The following is a 19,744-nucleotide window of genomic DNA, read 5'->3' as shown; positions in this document are numbered from 1 at the left end:
TTTCAGTTGCCCTCTGACTCCTTTTCAGAACTGCATTTATATAGACTCCCTTGCTCTTTACAATGTTTGGTTTGTGTAGTGACTTCAACACTGTCTTAGATCTGGGATCACACAAATGCTCTTGTGGTTTCGTGGTCACCACTGAAGATTGTGGTATGTGGTAGGCAGAGATATTTTTGCCAATAGGTGGAATACAGCTGGTTTTCATTTGAGAGGAAACCTGACAAGCCTAATACACTGTCACAATAATTCAGCACAAAACACTGAAGTTTAAAATGTTCTCCCATATTTTCCCAGCACAGATATGTGACTCAAACACTTCGGAGAAGAGGAACACAGAACTGTCTATACAGTACCTGCATATTAATATAAAAATGCTCGGGTTTTATGTGAAGGATAAAAATTTTCCAAATTCTCCTGCAGACTGCAAGAAAGCTAGATTTTCTGAGTGTGAGAATGGGGTGACTGAGAGTGGGAGTACAATGGATCTTCCCTCTCTGCCCTGCTGCAGGTTGCCCAAAGCTGCAAGCGGACAAGGCAAAGGGGGTCTGCATGCAGAACAAAGAGAAATAGAAATATTATGCTTTTGTTCATAACTATGGAGGGCCAAACATCTTGTCAACGGAATAAATGGTGTCTTGGCCCCTATTCCAACAAAAGATAGCTTAAATATTATGAATTGAAAAGTTATTTGCATCTCTCTTGTAGAGAGACAGGTCAACCATGCCTATAGATATACTCTGCAAAAGAAATGAGCTTTATCTATAAATAACCAATTATCAAAATAATTTGCAAAAGGACAGGCTTTGCTGTGCTGCACAATGGAGTGTAGTTCAAAGAGCCCTGAGCTGAGTAGGTAAAGTCTTGATTTGGGAAAGTAGAGGAAAATCAGGATGAGGGACAGAGAATAAGCAAATTGGACAAGTATGGTAACACTGGTGATCCTCCTGCACTGGAGGACTGAAGGAGTGCCACTGCATGGTGCTGGCCAGGCTCACAGCTGCTTTTGGGGCCAGCTTGATATCTGAAATGCAGAGCTGTGTTCCTGAGTGTGATATTGTTGGTGGAGATTGTCTCCACAACCTAGTCTGAATTTTCATTTTAATTTTTTAATTGCCAAATTATTGTGGTGAAAAATGTCCCCAGTTCATACAGACAAAGAAAAACTCTTACACAAATGAATGCCCAGACATGGTGCTAGCTTACCTCACGTTAGATGGGAGGGAGTTTTACAAGCAGACTGACACATTTCTTTATAACAGTCTAGTATAACTGTCATTTGATTTTACCCATAAAAATCCTTCTATAAAAGCAACAACTAAGGAAAGCATGTTCTGGGTTTGAATTTCATAAAAACAGAATTGCACTTTTGATACAACTGCTCTTTTTATGATGTCTGTGAATAATTCTCCATTTAGATTTCAAATTACAGCCCCATGCAATTTTTAAGAAAGCCACCTTAAAATCTCCTTGGAATAGTCAGAAACAGACTATTACCTGTATGTAGTCTATAACTTGCTGGTGTCTTTGTTTGGCTGCAGCGACTTCACTGTCTGAAATTGCTTCCCTCAGGGACTGCTGGGTTTTCAGAGAGTCCAGCTCTATGACAGCAGAAAGGCGGCAATACAGGCTTATAAATTTTTCCTTGTAACAGCAAAAATGAGCTGTGAAAAGACCAAGTGCAAAGGAAAATTGTTACATTCTGGTTATGAAATATTAAATCCTTAGCTTTCAGAACACAAATTTTATTAAATATAGTAACTAACTCTGGATGGGTTTCTTTAAGCTAGAAATGAATAATACAGGCTTCAGTTGTCCTCTCATTTACACTGGATTTACTCAGTAGCTTCACTGATTTCAAAAGAGCCATTTCTAATTACATCTAAGTGAAGGGATAATCACGTCCTTAGTATGCAGCTCCAGAGGCTATCTTGCCCTTGATAGCTTTAATCAGAAAGGCTATTTCTGAGGCTTTTATAGTTCATCATTTCTTTTATCAAGAAAGTAGTGACATGGCTGGAAGATGAAACTCATATTTAATTTTTTTCTTAAATTGAGTGTTTCAGAATGAAACAATTAAAAAAATTTGAAGGCTGATAGCTTTCTCTTGGGCTGTGCTGACTTAAATCAGAAACTTCAATGTAAATGACTCAGCAGGAAAGGCATTGCACTGTTATCACAATTTGGGAGAAATAATTAAAACTCTTTTAGGTGTTACCACACATCATCTTCTGAACTCTCCTGTGGAAGGGTAACACAGAAAGTTCAGACATGACCTCTTGCTTTGTGTAATTTGACTTTGGAGCAGCGCTATCCTCTTTACCAGAGGTAACAGAGACAGGATAGCTACAGTGCCATGGATCTTTGCAAATGTCAATTTATCCGGTGTATTAAAGATACATTATTCCAGGACCTGCCACTGCTCAGGCAAAACGGAGCTGTTACCTCTCCAAATGGCAGTGCAGACATACTCAAACTTGCTGAGGGAGAGCAAGTTTTCAGAAATACTTCCCCATTCATTGGTGCTGCAGTAAATGCAAACATACAGCATGATCCTGTTAGAGCAGCGAGTGCCAGTCGGATTTACTGCTGCTGCTCCCCTGGACTGGGACAGGGCATTTTTCAGGGTGTTCCAGGTGTAAAATGCGTATGTTCTTCTCATAACAAATATTTTAAAAAATAAATGAAAACAGTGTCCCATGTCTACTTATCCCTTACAAACAACATGATTAGAATAATTGAGATTGAGAAGAGTTTGTTCAACTGAGAGATCCAATCACAGAAACATTTTTAGCATTAACAATAAAGGCCTAATCTTAACACAGACATCTCACAAAAAAGAGTGAAAGAATGAATTCTACCTTCTGGTTTCAGCAATGCCTAGATATTGCAGGGATCCAGTGTGAATAGTGTGTGGTCTTCCAGTACATATGCCATATGTGGTGGACTCTTGAGTGAATTACAGCTGCGGTTTCGGCTCCAGTGCTGAAGTTTCGAGCCTTTGTGGTTTTAAGTCAGACCCTTTAATGTTACTTTAACAAATGTTACTTCAACGTAGTCTTTTGTGGTTATGCAATTATATAGTTGGTAGCCACCAGCTAATGGGGAATGGAAGCTTCTAATATTTGAGATGTGAATCACAGTCACTTTATAGAAGATCAGGGATACATATATAATAAGTCATATTGAAATGTCATCTGCCTTTGGCCTGAGGATTGCTTACTTAAAAAAATACTCAAAAGTAAAATTCAGCTTTCTGTACTGTTTTCTCCACCATGAACTGTTTTCCCACTGCAGCAACATTGCAGAACAGAGAGGGTTGCACCAGGAATGCCTTTTGGAAGATGGGTCTGTTGCATGTTTGGTGGCACCACACCATCCCATGCAGGCTCTGTTGATTTGTCAGACCCATGCAGGCTGTGTCCCTGAAATGAGAGGCACTCCTGCCCCTGGCCTGTGTTCCTCCTAATGAGAATCAAATAGCCTGCACAACCTCTAGTGAGGAGATTAATTGCATCAGAGATTAATATGCTCAGTGCATTAATTTGCATAGCAAGGCAGCAGGCCCCTCTCACCAGGAGAAATGATGTGCTCCATACTCAGAGGCCAACAGGCTTCAGGGTGGCACATCAGAAGATAAAAGTCTGGCTTTAGGGCACTGCAGCCATGGCCATGTGACCCAAAGCACTGAGCTAACTCTTACATTAGCTGTCCTTTGAAGGGGTAACTTTTCCTTGGCAGACTACACCATGTATTGTGTGGCTGTTCCACTCATAATTGTGTGGCAGCTCAGCTGGCATCTATCCACCCAGCAGAAACCCCCAGAGCTGTCACAGCAACACAGTGTGCTGTGGCTGATGTGCCATAAATCCAGTGCTGTTGCAAATGCCTGATCCAAATGAAATTTGTGTTGCTGGGTGATGGTAGGTCATGGATGAGTAGTGACTGCAGAAACACAGGCAAGGCAAGACGCTCCATTAATATCTAACCTCCTACATAAATGATTTGAGCAGCACTTGGCACTGATACACAGGAGATAGGAAGCAAATGGTGTCACATAAACATCTGAGAGGGACATCACTGGGACACAGCTGCCACTAAAGCCTTTCCTGCAGTGGCTCCTGGTGCACTGACTCTATCAGTTTTGGCTCATATCTTTCTCTCTTCTTGAAGGCAGAGGAAAGAAAGATCCCCAGTTTTACAGGCCAGAAGGAAACAGAGCAGACTGATATGTAAGGCTCAGCAGCCCCCACATTTTAATATTCTTTCTAAAAAGAACTATGAAGTCTTTATGAGCTGGTTTTATGTGGAACCTTTTCTCTGTGGACCAAAGAAGAAGAAATGAGAAATAGAGGACCTTGAAGCTAAAGCATCTTATGTCTTCTGTGAAACAGCTGGAAAACTCTGTTTTGGGGAATTCTTGCCCAGTCAGCAATGCAGTGGAAGAAGAGAGCTGAATCTGCTACAGCATAAGATGTGCTCTCCAAAGAAAGAGATTCAAGTCCAGTGCTTTGGCATTTTTCACAACAGGCTTTTGCTGCACCACAGCAATAGGACAGTCTCCTGCATTTTTCCAGGTATCAAAAGGAAAAAGATGCCCCTCATGTGGGAAAATCTATTCAGACCTTTCACAAAGTTGTGAAGGAGTCGGACCTTGAGTAGGACCATCTGTAATCAGGATCTGCATAGATCCCCATTACAGAACCAGCAATTATCCTTGTGACAACTTAGAGAGATGTTTTTTGCATCTCCTGTCACACTCCAGCCTTGCTGTGTCATGTGTAATATCTCTTGGTTCTGAGTTTTAAAGAACATCATCTTGCAAAGCAGCTTATAGACACATAGTGGATAACTGTGGGCCTTGCTGTCTGCTTTGCATTTCAATAACGATGGCTACAGTGCATGCTTTAACTGCCCTGCTCCCTCTGTAACTTGTACACCGTTCTGGGGAGTGTTGTTGCCAAAGCCATCATGTGATTTATTGACTCTCCACTGGGACAAGGGGGAAAACAGATACAACTTTGTGATTTTATTATAAGGAGACTGGGTTAATATTTCTAGGTGAAGCAAGCTACTATACCAAGTTCAAACATCTGAAGAGGGAGGTTAAGAAATCCTGAGTGTGGGGTGTAAGGATTATTCTGTCCTGGGGCAGTGCAGACGTCGTCTGAGGCGGGGAGCAGGAGAAGAAAGGAGACATTGTGACCCAGTTCCAACACCTCCTGTGTGTACAGACGGAAGTGCTTAGCCTGTACGGGGACACGCGCGGGGGAAGGAATAGGAGAGAATTACAACATGGCACTTATATAAACAACACCCCAAATGATATAAAACATTAAAGAAAATTTGCACAACATCAAGCTCGGAATTTTTATAAAACATAAATATTTGGGGCGGGGGGGGGGGTGGTGGTGGCTAAATGTGGGTTCATGTCACTACATAAAATAAAGATTTAAAGCTGCAATGTTCCACATTAAAACAACACACACAGGCACAACCCCCCTGAAAACAACATTTATGTTTCTTATTAGGCAGAAAATGATCACATGCCATGTGCTTTTCAAGATTATGATTGCATAATTATGTGAAAACATGAAAATGGATTCAATTAAAAACCTTTAAGATTCAATTTAGGGTTGGTTAAGAGAAATATGCAGCTCTCCCTCAACACAGCACTGAAAAGGTTTAACAAGTGCTGCAGCAAGAGAAAATGGCCCAGGCAGAAGTGGCCTGGGGCTGCTCAGGGCTGCTGTGTGCAGCACTGCCTTCTGCCCTGGCTGTGCCCCAGTGCCACTGTCCCTGCTCCTAGTTACCACAAAAATAATAAAAATACATAAATAAATCCGTGGAATTAAAAATGAAATTCATTAACATAAAAGTTTGGTGCTGAGCCATCAGACCATTTGCATCTGTGTTGAACTGCAAGGTCATGTTGATATCCATCTCTCAGGCACAATGGATGAGCTCAGATGCTTGGCTGAGCTGCAGCCTCAGAAACATATTGCACAGTGATTTCAATATTTTAGTCCCTAACTCTAAAAGAAGAAAAAAAAGTTGCACAAAAGGTATAACCTCCAAGCAAATGCAGTAATATAGAGACCTGTACAGAGCCCTATTGAATTAGAGTGACTGACCACAAGGCAGCACACCATCTGTCTTAATTTTGGATTTACTTGAGTCTTACTTGGCTCTTCCCTAGCCAGAAGGTGAAGCACTGATGGATTCCTTTTTAAAAGCAAAGCCTAAACCTTTCAAAATCAAGAAATGTAGAACCCAGGTTAATTTATTTTAAGACCACATCTTTCTAGCTGGACAAACAGACCCTGAAGTGAATATAAAGATGATTTACTTCTGCTTTAAGACCTCTTTACCTTTGCAGACCAAAATAAAATGGAATTCATGTAAACAAGAAACAAACTTCTTAGCTTATTTTTTCATGGATCTTTCACATCATAGATTATTCTCCCCGACTTTATTTATTCACATATGCATTTCTTGTACCTAAATGTAAAGCCAGAAGCCAGACACCTCTCCTCACCCACAGAAATCTGGAGGTCTGGGACTTTGTGTTTTAGAAGGGGTACATTCATCTGTGTGCAAAAGAACAGCAAAATGCTGTGTCTTTACTGGGCCTTTCCTACAGCCTCACTCAAGCCTCCCAGAAAACTGTCACTTGCTGTGCTTGCCCACAAAAACGCCTCTTTTTCTTTGTCAGCTTTATAAAGGTGCTCAAATCTACAACTTTCATGCAAAAGTGCCTATTTGGACCTGCCTGAAGTTGCACAAATAAGCTAAAAGATGAAAAAAATAGCAGGCAGTTGAAATTTGCCTCTTAATCCTTGCCTGTTCGCATGTCCAGGACAAGAACTGTTTTACTGAAGATGTTCCCCCTCAGAACAATGGAATACAAAACTTCTCTGCTTTGCTTTTCTTGCAACCCTGACATTGAATCCCTACTTTTCAGTGAGAGTTTTGTAGCTTTTTGTTGTGTTCTTAAGAATGGGGTTTTAAAAAGGTGATAAATCCCACAAAGGCAAATACCTGATGCAGAGGTAGATTGATCTGTTTGAGGAGAGCTTTCACTGCTGTCTGGAGCTCATACAAGAACAATTGAGTAGGGCAGTCTGAAGTATGATCCATACTTTCCACAGATTCTGAGCCAGAAAGTGTTTGGATCCATTCCCACTCATCTCTGTATGTTGAGTCAAGTTAAAATTAGAAATATAACAACAGTTCAATGCACAAGCAGGAATTCAGTGTATGTGCATTTGGGATCTGTTGATAGTTTAATCCTCATATACCAAAACATTCTAAACTTGTGCAATCTTGATTGAACTTTGAAAAGTTTTATTTTTCTAGCACATGTACATCAGGCTGAACATTCCTCTGGAAGTCCAACTGCCTTTGAAATATTTCAGTAAGGCTTCTCACTCCACGTTTTCTCTTTCCCATTCTGCATTCCCTATCTACCACAATATTTTAAAATACATGCATTTGAAATTGCTACAATTAGCAGGAAGTTTGATCTCTGTGAAGGACTATCTTCTACTGACTGCAACCACAGAACTTCCTGCTTTCCTCCATGTGTCTCTATTTGAGACCTGATAAACATGGGAATCATAGTTCTGGATCCAATCCCTAATTCACCCTGCCTAGTATTCAGTCTTGAATAGCAGCCAGCATCAAATATTAAAAAAAAAAAAAAAGAATGTACAGGAAACCCCACTACAAGACAAGTAATAGTTGTGGTATAATCTATTCCTAAATAAAGATCTGATCTGAAACTTCAAGAGTCAGGGATTGCTATAAACTCTGAAGCCTTAGCCTTTCTTTTCCTTCCAACATTGTTGTTAGTATTCACTACTACATTCTGGATATCCTCATTGTCTATGTAAATATCCAGTTCCTTTTTCCTCATGCTAAATTCTCAGCTGGTTGCTGAAATGACACAAGATTAAAAAGCTCCAGAAAAAGGTCAATAAAATGTGTTTTCCACTGGGCAAGGACCAGGCAGTACAAACAGGGCCCTTGCCAATGGACAAGGGAAGCAGTGGACAAGGGGAGAATGGCTTTTCCAAAGCACAGAAGTTTGCTGGCTGGTTGCATTTATAAATATGGTTTTCAATTGCTGTGTGTTTGCTGTGGTTTAGAGTGAAAAAAACAGATATCACACAACAGGATAAACAGAAAAATTCCCCACACCAACACTCCACAGTCAGTGAAAATCCACGGAAAGGGTGGCACTGAATCCACTGAAGGCTGAGTCAGGGCTGTAGGCTATGACCTGGTCATTACCCCTGTGCAGGACTGGAATAACCATGGAATACCATCCTTAGCAACCAATGGGCCCCTATCCATGTGCTCTGGACAGGTTCTCAGAGTGCTGGGGAAACTCAGGTGCACCTGTTCAGCTCAGCAGGGCTCTCTGGGTTGGCACAGGCTGGAGCCAAAGCCTTCTGCCACACACCAGAGCCAAACCATGCTGCCACCTACAATTTTGCAATGGCAGAATTGCCTTGGCATTAACACTTGATCAATTGTTTCAAACTTAAAACAACTGTTCTCTCTCTCTGTGTGTAAGTAAATCTCTATATTCACTTACTTGGAGACGTTGCTGTTGTCTCGGATTTTGACGTGACACAGGACATTGGGCAGCTTCTGCAGCACGAGCACTTTGATCTGATCCACAGAGCTGCAGAGTTTCAGGTAACCCAGGTACAAGCCAGGAGGGAGGCGCTGCTGACTTCGTTTGTGATAGGAAAGTATGTCCTGGTTTAAGGGAAAAGTCCTACATAAAAATCTCCTCTTTTTTTTCCACATAAGCAAAAGAGTTTGGGAGCAAAAAGCAACAAATGTTTTTACAGCCGTCGTTCCCAATTCAAAAAGCATTTAAGCACATGCTTAAGCATATGAATAATCTCTGGTAGCTCGGGTGCACTTGGACAACTTCTCACTTAAAGCCATACACAGGATCTCTAAGGTCTCTGTGTCATGCAGGAATTGGCTCTGACAACCTGAGGTTTCAATCTTCTGCAACCGTGGTGTTTAAACTGGCTTAAATAACCCCCACCTCTGCCTCCTGTCTGATCATTTCAGTGGTGAGCCAGGTCAGGGAACTGATTCCTCTGGAAAACAACTTGGGAAAAGGAGCAGTTGTTTTTCAGCTGAGCAGTTCCCTGGTTTGGGTTTGGTTGGTGACTGCACAGAGGGTGCAGAACAGCATTGGGGGAGAGCTGGGAGAGAGGGGCTGCAGGAGCCAGGACTGTCCCCAAGGAGATCCCAGCCCACATCTCTCCAAAACCTGCTCTGTATCACCTGCTGTCAACAGGAGAATCTCTGTCAGCATGGGGGTTGGTAGTTTGCAAAACTGAACAAGTGGCAGCGTTTTCTGAACAAATATCTTTATCAACAAATAGTGCTTAGAAGAAATTAGTATTGATGGAGAATTTGCTGAGGCCATGAGCCATTTTTAGAGCTATGTATAGCAGTTCTCCAAAACTACCTGAAAAATGATGTCTGCTGCCATCCATCCTGAGAAATGTGTGCTTCTGCAGTGGGTGAGGATTAAGACACCTGGCCCTATGCCTTTACTCTTGGAACCATCAAATTATCTGCCAGTGCTATGCTTGGCTCTGACCAGTGCAATTAGACCCTCATTTTCACAAGCACTTCATGAACAAAATACCCACTCGATGATTAAACAAGTAATAGAAGAAAGGGTGGGCATTAGATAGGAATGTGTAAACCATTAGGGGAACATTTTTTCCACTAGGATCTCTGTGGAAATCTGATCAGGACTTTAGTTTGCTTTTCCTAATGTAAAACTTTTGCCCAGATTGACAATTTTCTGCACCTTTAACACATTGTAATACATTAAATCTCGCATAGATCAGGTAAGTTTTATTGTTTTTTGGAAATTTTTTAACATTCCTAAAACCTGGTAACATATATTTTGATTACCTGTCACTTCCCAGTATGAAAAGCAGAGTCTGTGCCCCAGAAACTGCCTCTAATTCAAAAATTAACCACAGCAGCCATCATCTCATGGACAGTGCTAAAGAAGGGACTAAGAATGATTTGTCTTGTATTTTGGGTAATTGTGCAACAGTTTTAGGGAGATTGGCTGCTGTTACCTACAGAAAACATGTATTAATCTTAACTGTATTAATCTGTCTCTGTTTAATTAATGTGTGTTCAGAGAGAATTCTTGAAGGGCTAAACCCCCACTCAGGGATGGTAACTGAGCTGAGTGTGCCAAGCAGCTTCTGAGATCAGTCCTTACCTTGGCATTTCTCTAATTGCAAGTCTAGGAGGATGTGATGCAGAAATTAAAGGAGGGTTATGGTCAGTAAAGGATTCCTTAGTGGCTATACCAGGCTCCAAGGAACCCTGAACCCCACAGAACAAGCTTATTAAGTAGAACAGTAAAGTTTAAAACCTAGATTTAGTTTTCAAGGTTGGATGGAAAAATCTTACAGAGTGTCGAAATTCTAAGTGTCTGTATAGGTGCTTAAGAACATCTCAGAGAATTTTAAAGCTTTTTTATATCCCTTGCTACAAAATTCCATAGCCTGGTTTCCCAAAATTGATAGAAACTACTATTCTCTGCTAGGACTTAGAAGTAATTTCTTTAGAATCTCATGGATATTTTGCATATGAAGGATCTGATCCCAGATCCACTGGAAGTCATATAAGTCTTTGCTCTCAATGGGAGCCTTGCCATTAATTTTATTGGGCACTGGACTAAGGCCTAAAATTCTACAAAACGCTTCCAAAAATTGGGGCTCTGGCACAGGCCTTACAAAAGCAAATAACACACAGTAAGAGAAGCAAAGCACTACCTGGATTGTTATAAGCAAGATGTCTAATGCTGTTGGCTCCTCTGGAGTTGAGAGGGATTTCCTCTGGCTTTGTAGTTTGGATACCTGCATCCATTTGCCATTAAAAAATGAGTACAGACTCTCCACTTCTCTCACAATAACTATCAGCATATTGCCATGGCGATCCTTGATTGGCTCGTAAAAAACTCTGCCTAAATTGTGAGTTCCCAGCAAATTCTAGAAAACAAATACAAAATGAAAGTTATTTATCACATGTCAGGAGAGTATAATTTGAAACATAACTTTGTGCTCATTGACATCACTCCTACTGACTTCACTAAAAATGAGACACTGTGTTTCTCAAACCCTTGCCTTACAGTCATACCATTTGGTGACAAAAGGAAATGTTTTCCCTTAGGTTGTGTTTATGGATTGAGTTGTGGATCCTCTGATGCATTTGGTCCAGCAGTGTTTACTCCAATGTTTAATGAAGAACCTCAGAAAGACTATTATGACCCAAAGTCTTTGTAAAAGGCAAATTACTTCACCTATTTACTGCAAAGAAATTCACTTATTTGGGCCAAACTTCCTAGTTTTGCCCAGTCATGTAAAGATGAAGGATGCTATTTTTGAAAGCACTTTTTGGTCTGCTGGTGATTCCTTTGATTTGAACTTGCTTAAGAGCTGGGTGCTTATCTGAACCTTCCCACGACCAAATGTCAGAGATCATATAAAATTCTTCCTTTTTCCCCTAATCACTCATAACAGACACTTTAAATATTTTTTGCTATGTTCATTAACTGTAAGCTCCATTCTCTGTTCTCCATTTTAAAATTATTCAGATTATTTTCAGCAACAAAACCAAGAGACCCTCATGTTTGTGCTGAATGTAAATAATTCTGGAGCTGAACTGTGGAGTGTGCTTGTGAAGCACAGGATTTGAAGAGACACAAATCCTTTTACTTCAGATACCAAGAATGTGCTAGACAAAACAGGCAGAAACTCACAAAACTACCAAGGCAAAGCTCTCCAGGAAAATATGTGAGGATTAAAGAAAAGTAATTTTAAAAGACTCCACATAAAATACATATTTTGGTTAAAATCCCTTTCCTCACACAGTAAGGCATCTGCTTATAGGTGCAAACACACTCAATCCAGTGACCAGCCACTGAAGAGATTCCCAGATGTTGTAAAGAAAAATGCATAACATTTAAAATATGCTCATTACTTTGTGATTTTTCAAGAGATCTACAGTAAGCTGGATAGGGAGAAGGGTAGTGTAAAAAAAAACTTGTATTCACAATGAAGCACATTGTATCTTTGGGGAAGTGCTGTACATTAACTTAATGACATTGTAAACTGATAGATTATACTGAAATTAATTATCTGCAGTTAGCAGGCAGTATTTACTTATCAACTTGAATATTATTAAATTGTTTCTAAACTCTCAGTAGTCAGCACAGTGCCTGGGTTTGGGCAGTAGGTGTTGTCTATTTCAGCTTTGTGCCTCTCTTCCCAGGGCAGACTGTTGGGGTCTCTATAGCCCATCTCCTCTGCCTTGTTTAACTGTTCTACCTTTCGGGGTTTGTCTCCTTTTCTGACTGACTCTGGGTGTCTTGAGTGTACATTTTGTGCTAATCCCCGTGTCTCCAGCTGGGGCAGATCCTGGCAGTAGTTCTTAGCCATCTAATTGTCATATTAATCACTGCAGCACATGAATGTGCCCAGATGAAAACAAACAGTTCTTTATTATTGCTATGTTGTGAATGACATTCTAGCACAGGGAATGGGGGACCTACTAATATCAATATGGGACTGATTCATGCCCTAAAAAAGTTTTGTGTCTGCTTAGCTGGTTACACCATCACTTGTGCTTTGTTTGCTTTAGTTGTCTGGTGGTAACAACAGGCAAAGTTGCAGTCCCTGTTGTGTCTCAGTCTACTGATCTAGTCCCTGAGCAGCTGTGTCATCACTGATCTTTTCCATTCTGTCCTAAATTCCTGCAGAGTCAGTCTATTAACTGCCTCAATAAAAAGTATTCAACCATATAAACTTTATTGAGATCCTTCCACTGGTGGATCCCATGAGGCCACACACTGTTGGCAGCTGGGTGGCAATCCCTGTGCTCCTCAGGGACCAAGCCAACAGAACAGACATTTAGGGCAATACATTTGGCACAACTTCAGCAGGGGCCCCACATGGGCATATTTGCTGTGTCTCTCTGTTTCAAGCTCTGCACTTTGCCTCTCTGGTAGACAATAAGACCACGATACCCTGGGGATGTTGGGTATCTCCCAGGGCAGATTTTTGTTCAAGGGGATCTGCACAGGGGGAATGGAGCTGAACTAACCAAACGTGTGCCACCTGAGCTGAGCCAGCCCCAGAGGGGGAACATTCAGCAGATACAGTTAAAACTTCCTCTAGTGACAGCTCAAAGGACTGACAAGCAGCTGCTGCCTTACACAGGTGTTCCCCCAATAATGTGCAGCAGGCTGGGTTTTGGGGCACACTGGGGAAATCAGTCCAGACAGGTGGCTGCCCAGGAAGGCTGCTCTCCTGCCCAGCATGCTCACAAAGGGGTAAAACAAACCCCCATGCATATTGTCAGCAGTGGTCCCACAGTGAGGGGGGGCTGCACACCAGGTCCTTGTGACACAGCTGGGGGGACGTGTGGCCAGCAGTGTCCAGCAGTGAGCATCTGCAGTAATGCCAGCAGTGTCCAGCAGTGAGCATCTGCAGTAATGCCAGCAGTGTCCAGCAGTGAGCATCTGCAGTAATGCCAGCAGTGTCCAGCAGTGAGCTTCTGCAGTAATGCCAGCATTGTCCAGCAGTGAGCATCTGCAGTAATGCCAGCAGTGTCCAGCAGTGAGCATCTGCAGTAATGCCAGCAGTGTCCAGCAGTGAGCATCTGCAGTAATGCCTGCAGTGTCCAGCAGTGAGCATCTGCAGTAATGCCTGCATTGTCCAGCAGTGAGCATCTGCAGTAATGCCTGCATTGTCCAGCAGTGAGCATCTGCAGTAATGCCAGCAGTGTCCAGCAGCGAGCATCTGCAGTAATGCCAGCAGTGCACCACTGATTTTTTGGAAAGTTCTGGTGGCTTCAACAACAGGTAGGAGAAAGTGAGGCTTGGAAATACTTTTTCCATAACAAAAAGCACACAGCTTTTTGAAAATGTATTTTCCCACAAAAGTAACTATTTTAATGAAAATGTCTGCCTGCCATCTAGAGATTTCATGTTGTCGTGAAACCCAACTTAACCCAACTTCAAAGCTTTGCAATAAAGGTAGAAATGTTCTGCTGGAGAAAGTGTAATTTCTATTTGCATAACATGCAGTGAACTGAGACACAGAAGGATTTAAGTGACCTGTTCAGTAACACTCAGGTTGTATCTGTTGCAGGGGCTGGAACAGAACATTCTTTAAATGCTTAACTAAGAGATTAATAATTAATAATGAATAGGCCTATAAGAGGCTGTCAAGCAGCAGATATTAGAATTATAACTTTGAATTTTCAATCTGCAAACTCACAGGCATCTCTGCCTAGTCATTATTTACTGGTTCATACCTGTTTGTTTCTTTTTCTATTTCTTTTGTTCTTTTCTCCTATTGTTTCTTTCCTTTGTTATTCTTGCTCTTTACTTCTATTATAACTCCTTCCTTCCTGGCAGGAGAGACTCAGTGCCTCATTTCTCTGGAGATGAGATTGCTGCTCCAAAGAACAGTTCTAGGGACAGCTGGCAGCTTTGTCCTTTGCAGAGCAGAAAGTCACTGAGCTAACAGCCAGAAATATGCCTTGGGACCCACCTGTAGCTGGGCTGCTGCTGAAAGCATCTTCTGCCTGGCCTGGAGTGCTGTGGATGAGGACACAGACACTGCCATGTTCTGCCTCAGCCACCTGATGTCATCCCACATGCACGACAGCTGCAAAAACACATCCACTTCAACCAGTTCTTGTTCTCAGCATTTGCAAAAGCAGAAGTGATACTAAAATGCAATTTGGACTTGAAAAATCAGTAGATATTTCACATTTTGTGTTTCTGCAGACGGGAATCAGCTGACTGGATAAACATGGCACAGATACTGACTCACGCAGGAGGTATTTCTGTAAACATGAACCTGTTTCAATTGATTTTGGACTGCTGTGCAAAACTGATTTACTGATCTTAGTGGTATAAAAAAAGTAGTGTGAGACAACTTGAGTGATGGCACAACCACAATACCAAATTTAAAACCCCTGGTTATTTCTTTAGGCTCTTGCTCTAAATGTCCATAAAACCTGTAAGTACCCACATAGCAATCACTCATCTAGGATCATACCTTAAGAATTAATTGTATCACTGTCAGTGGCCCAGTCAGGATTTAATCCACATGACTGGTTTGTGAAAATTGCCTTTAACATGAGTGATAGAGCATTTCATCATTCAGCTTTTTACTGCCATAATTTCATACATTCAGAGTGATGAGCTAAGGCCTATGCATTGCTAGCAACACATTTGCAGAAGCAGTAGATGAAATTAGACTCCCATTACCTTTGTGAACCACAGGAAATCCTGCATAACTGAACTACTGTGAGAGTCATCGATTTCCACAATTGGGATTTGATCTTCATTGGTTACTAACAAATTGTCTTTGTAAAAAAGTATAACAGATAAGTAGAGTCCCCTAAAGAGAGAAGGAAACACTATCAAAAACCTTTCATGTCTATTCACATCCATGCCAAAATTAGTCAAAGAATCATAGATGTCAAGTTCTGAGGAGACAAAGTGAAACATCTTGTCTAACCTTCTGTGTAATATAAGATCATGCATCTTCAGTCAGTAAATTCTGAAAAATATTTGGGAAGTTTATCACTTTAGATGATGTGAGACTACATGAACCTAAGAGATTATGGATCTGTGCAAGCCACTGACATCAGTTTCAGTGAGAATTTTAACAGAGTACACAGTACACAATGGTGGCCTTATGCCCTTTAGAAATCAGAAATTTTACTAAAACTTATAATTAATCATTATAATAATATATTAATATATAATATATTAATATAATATATTAATATATAATCATTATATATAATTATAATAATCATTATTAATCATTATTATATTATAATAAGCACATTATCATTAATGTGCTTAGTTCTTCACTCCTTTACTTCAGAGCAAATCTGAAGTAACTCAATTGGGTTATTATGGATTTACATTGGTATAATTGAGTGTAATTTGGCCAACATATCTGCAAACCTGTTTATAGAGATCATTGCTTTCAATATTTACCCTCACAATTAGTTACATATGTTAAGTAGTTACTGCAGGGAATTTAAAGACTCTGGAGAGCTCTTCTGAAAGAATCAAAATATTATCAAAATACAAAGAAGAAAATGCAAATTGAACACTCCTGGCAATGGAAGAAGAAATAATCTAGCATAAGCAACTTCCATTTGCTAAAACAAATAATTAGGGCTGAGAGATGGGTCACAGTGGGTTGCAAACCCAGCTGAGGATGTCAGAGTTCTACGTGTGTAGCTTGTTGCCTGGACTATTCAAGTGTTATCTGAGCTCTGTGCTTTATATTATGAATGAATAAATGTTGTAGTTTCATTAATGAGCAGAACCAGAGGCAATGCTTTCAAACAGCTCAGTAGCTGCACTTTGGGTTTACACAGAATATTTCACTCTGTAACAATTTGAATCCACTTCCAAAAGTAACAAGGAAAACATTCTATTGATTTCAGTAGGAGCTGGAGCATTGTTTTCCTGTCAGCTGCACCAGTCTTACACATCTGTGATTTTATCAGTTCATTCTGACCAATTGCTGTCTCATCAGTAGTGGCATATTCACATATTTCTAAGGTTCTTTTCTCTAATACAGAGCACAACTGCCAAAATTCAGAATGCCTGGAACAGAGAAGGAATGACAAACCGTTTCAGAGTCTTCACAAACTTGTTTGATGAATGGAAAAGGTGCTTCAGGCTTCTGGAAACCGATTGCTTGCGACCAGCGTTTTGTAATTTAGAACTTTCTGAAATGGGAAAAAGAAGCAAACCCAACCCAGCTCTTAAATTTCAGTTAGTGTCTCATAAAAAACCTTTGTTTCTTGAACCACAGTACTAAATTTCAGTCAGTGCCCATTACATTCCTTTCAAAAGACAACATTTAGAAAGATGCTCAAATGCAACCCTTTGATGGTGTTTTCATTAACTTAGTGATACACAGCAGCAGACAATTTCCTTACTTGCTGCAAACTCAGACAAGATAAAGCTGTTTGGCTCTGAGGCAAGCTTGAACCAGCCCTACATACTCTTAATGCTCAGAGAGGATGGGAATTTTACAAGTGGTCTCAAAAACCCAAGAAGGAATTTGAATCATCAGTCAACATTTTAGGGTGTTGTAATTTCTAAATTTCTTACCACATGTAGCTTAAGCTTCTAAGTGAATAACTGGTGCACTGGCTGACACTGACATCCCAGCATCACCAGTGAAACCTAAGGAAAAGCTTTGAGGAGACCAGATTAACCCTCATCTTTCTCTGTATCCCATTAAATGCATCTGCTGTTGCTTGGATCTTTTTTCTCCATCACAACAACTTCCACTCATTATTGCCTCAGAGCTTCCACAGTTACCTTTGCTCCCTAGTAATCTGGAGTCCAAGGAAGAGGTGTTAAATTCTTTTGTTCACTTCATGTCAAAGCTGAGACCTATTGTGTGCCTGCCAGCATCTCTGAATCAGCTCTCCAATAGAAGAATTTTATAAAATTGTCCCAATGCTCTAAGAAAAATATTGTTAAATTTTTATACATTACATTCTTTTCACTTTGATGAATTTGACTAAATGTCTTCTCTTCTCTCATGCATGGCCTTGTAAGCTAAGGAAATATCTTCCCATGGGCATTGAAAGCCCTGAGTTCTGTGTAACAGCTGTGAACCCCTGTGTGCCTGTGAGCAGGTTTGGAGGGGACACCAAGAGGTGGCAATCAGGGACATGCAGGACTTTATAATGTACAGGCAGTTGCTGTTCATACCTGGATTTGAAAGCAATGGGCATTTAACAAGGTTTGGGTTTGGTTTTGGTTTTTGCAATGTCTGTGCTGTTTAATGTTGTTACAAGAGACACAGCAGAAATACTTTGAAAAATGGAGTTAATTATTCAGATATTTGCTGTGATATGAAAAGAAAGACAAAACAAAAAATGTCACTGTGAAAGTGCATCTCACTTTTCCAGGATCTGACTGTTTATTTGAATGAAGCATGGATCCCCATCCACACTGAAGTGTGAATCATTTTGAGGGACACCCTTCTCCAGAGGGAAAAAACCCATGGCTCATGAAGAGCCACTTGCTGAAAGCTGCAGATCATCTGCTCAGGTGTTCTCAGAGTACTTCCCACTGACCTCTGGTGCAGAATAGGAGGGGTCTGCCTGTGTCTCCCTGGTGAGTTCTAATTTTGAATATTTGAAGAACATCTAAATTTGCTGTTTTCACAAGCCCATCTGTGGAAGTGCTCAGCATATTTTAAATGCTGAATAAATTTGCACCACGATTGGCACATTGAAAGCCCCAGCAAGCAGACACATTGTTAGCAATAATTACTGCTCTGTGGAACAGGGAGTACAAAGAGAACAAGGTTCTGTTGGGGGTGAAATCATACAGTTCAGATGTATGAGACTTATTAGATCATCACATCCATTGTCTTCCCAGTGCAAACTTGTTCTCCATGGCACATTCTCCAATTCACTCTTCAGCTTAAACAGACTCATCCAAATCCATGACTACTCCTTTGTTTTCTTCTCTTTCAAAAATGTTAATTTGTTTTTCTATCCATATCTCCTCAGATAATGGCTATTTTACTGTGAACTTTTTTCAGTGTATTGCAGTAATGTAAACCAAATGCTACATAAAAACTCCTTTCTTACTGTTTCATTCTTCCAAGGTTAAGATCAATTTAGGAATATAAATTTCATTCTAATTATTTTCTTCTGTACTCCCTCCATCTATACAGAGGGAATGGAGGAGGAAATTACTGAAGGCAAAGCAACATAATTTTGTATAAAACACCAAGAGACTGCAGCATTAAAATAAGAGGGCACATTACAAGTGAAATATATGTTATTGGTCTATTTAGTGGTTTGGGTTTAGTCCACAGCTTTGCAGAAGCCAACAGCAAGAGAATTAATGTAAAACTAGATGGAGATGGTAAACTCTCCTATATTGCTGTTTGCTTTTATTTTACAGTATTGTGTGTCTAGAAGCCAGAAAACATGGAGCTGAGATTAGAGGATAATTTGGATCTGCAGGAAATGGAACTTTGTCTGTTACTTAATTAACTAATAAATAACATAGAGTAACCTTCATAGGAAAGCACCAGTAGCAACACAGTAAGTTTATATTAACAAATGATACAGAAACTGAGCTGTGAGCTCTTTTAATAGAAGCCTGGGAGTGAGCACATAGCAGCCAAGATGGGAGAATTTCCAGTGATTAGATTTAGATCAGAAGCATTGAAACCTGATCTGAAATAGGCAACAATTAAGTAAAAAGGTGTATTTATGACATTGGCAGCCATTCTCTTTGAAGGTAGAGGGTGTATAAAGATTTCTTTGCAGTTTTTTATGTAACTACAATCCATAATTAAAAGCAACCTATTAGAAGAATAAGAACCATCCCTTCAAGCTTGTGTGCATTTGGGGGTCTCTTCTTAAATTCTCAGCCTGAACTTCTCAGTCTATAGCTTGGTTTTCAAGTCTACTTTTGTATATTCTCACAAAAAATATAATTTAAACATCTTAAATGCCTTGTGGAATCAGAGATCCTTCTCTTTGCTAAATGCAATTAAAACTATGTACTTTGTTTGTGAATCAAATTAAAGTGAGAACATTTTTATTTCACCTCTGACTTGTCTAGTAAAATACATTTCAACTGAATTTCAGA

General features: G+C 40.3%; 1 protein-coding gene across 3 annotated transcripts in view; it reads right to left on the bottom strand.

The window, feature by feature from the left end:
* Positions 1–19,744, bottom strand: part of ANKFN1 (ankyrin repeat and fibronectin type III domain containing 1) — a 133,391-nt gene that overhangs the window by 12,048 nt on the left and 101,599 nt on the right. For all 3 annotated transcript variants that reach the window (XM_077188220.1, XM_077188219.1, XM_054645225.2), the window contains 8 exons: positions 16,740–16,839; positions 15,350–15,482; positions 14,625–14,741; positions 10,842–11,057; positions 8,603–8,769; positions 7,042–7,192; positions 5,081–5,249; positions 1,498–1,664 (listed from right to left, as the gene is read on the bottom strand). In XM_077188220.1, coding sequence (XP_077044335.1) covers positions 1,498–1,664; positions 5,081–5,249; positions 7,042–7,192; positions 8,603–8,769; positions 10,842–11,057; positions 14,625–14,741; positions 15,350–15,482; positions 16,740–16,839 — 1,220 coding nt within the window. The remainder of the gene's footprint in view (positions 1–1,497; positions 1,665–5,080; positions 5,250–7,041; positions 7,193–8,602; positions 8,770–10,841; positions 11,058–14,624; positions 14,742–15,349; positions 15,483–16,739; positions 16,840–19,744) is intronic.

This window comes from Agelaius phoeniceus, chromosome 19, assembly GCF_051311805.1.
Source record: "Agelaius phoeniceus isolate bAgePho1 chromosome 19, bAgePho1.hap1, whole genome shotgun sequence".
Classification (NCBI taxonomy): domain Eukaryota; kingdom Metazoa; phylum Chordata; class Aves; order Passeriformes; family Icteridae; genus Agelaius; species Agelaius phoeniceus.
The sequence above is the reverse complement of the archived record's forward strand: the minus strand, read 5'-3'. Positions and strand labels throughout refer to the sequence as shown.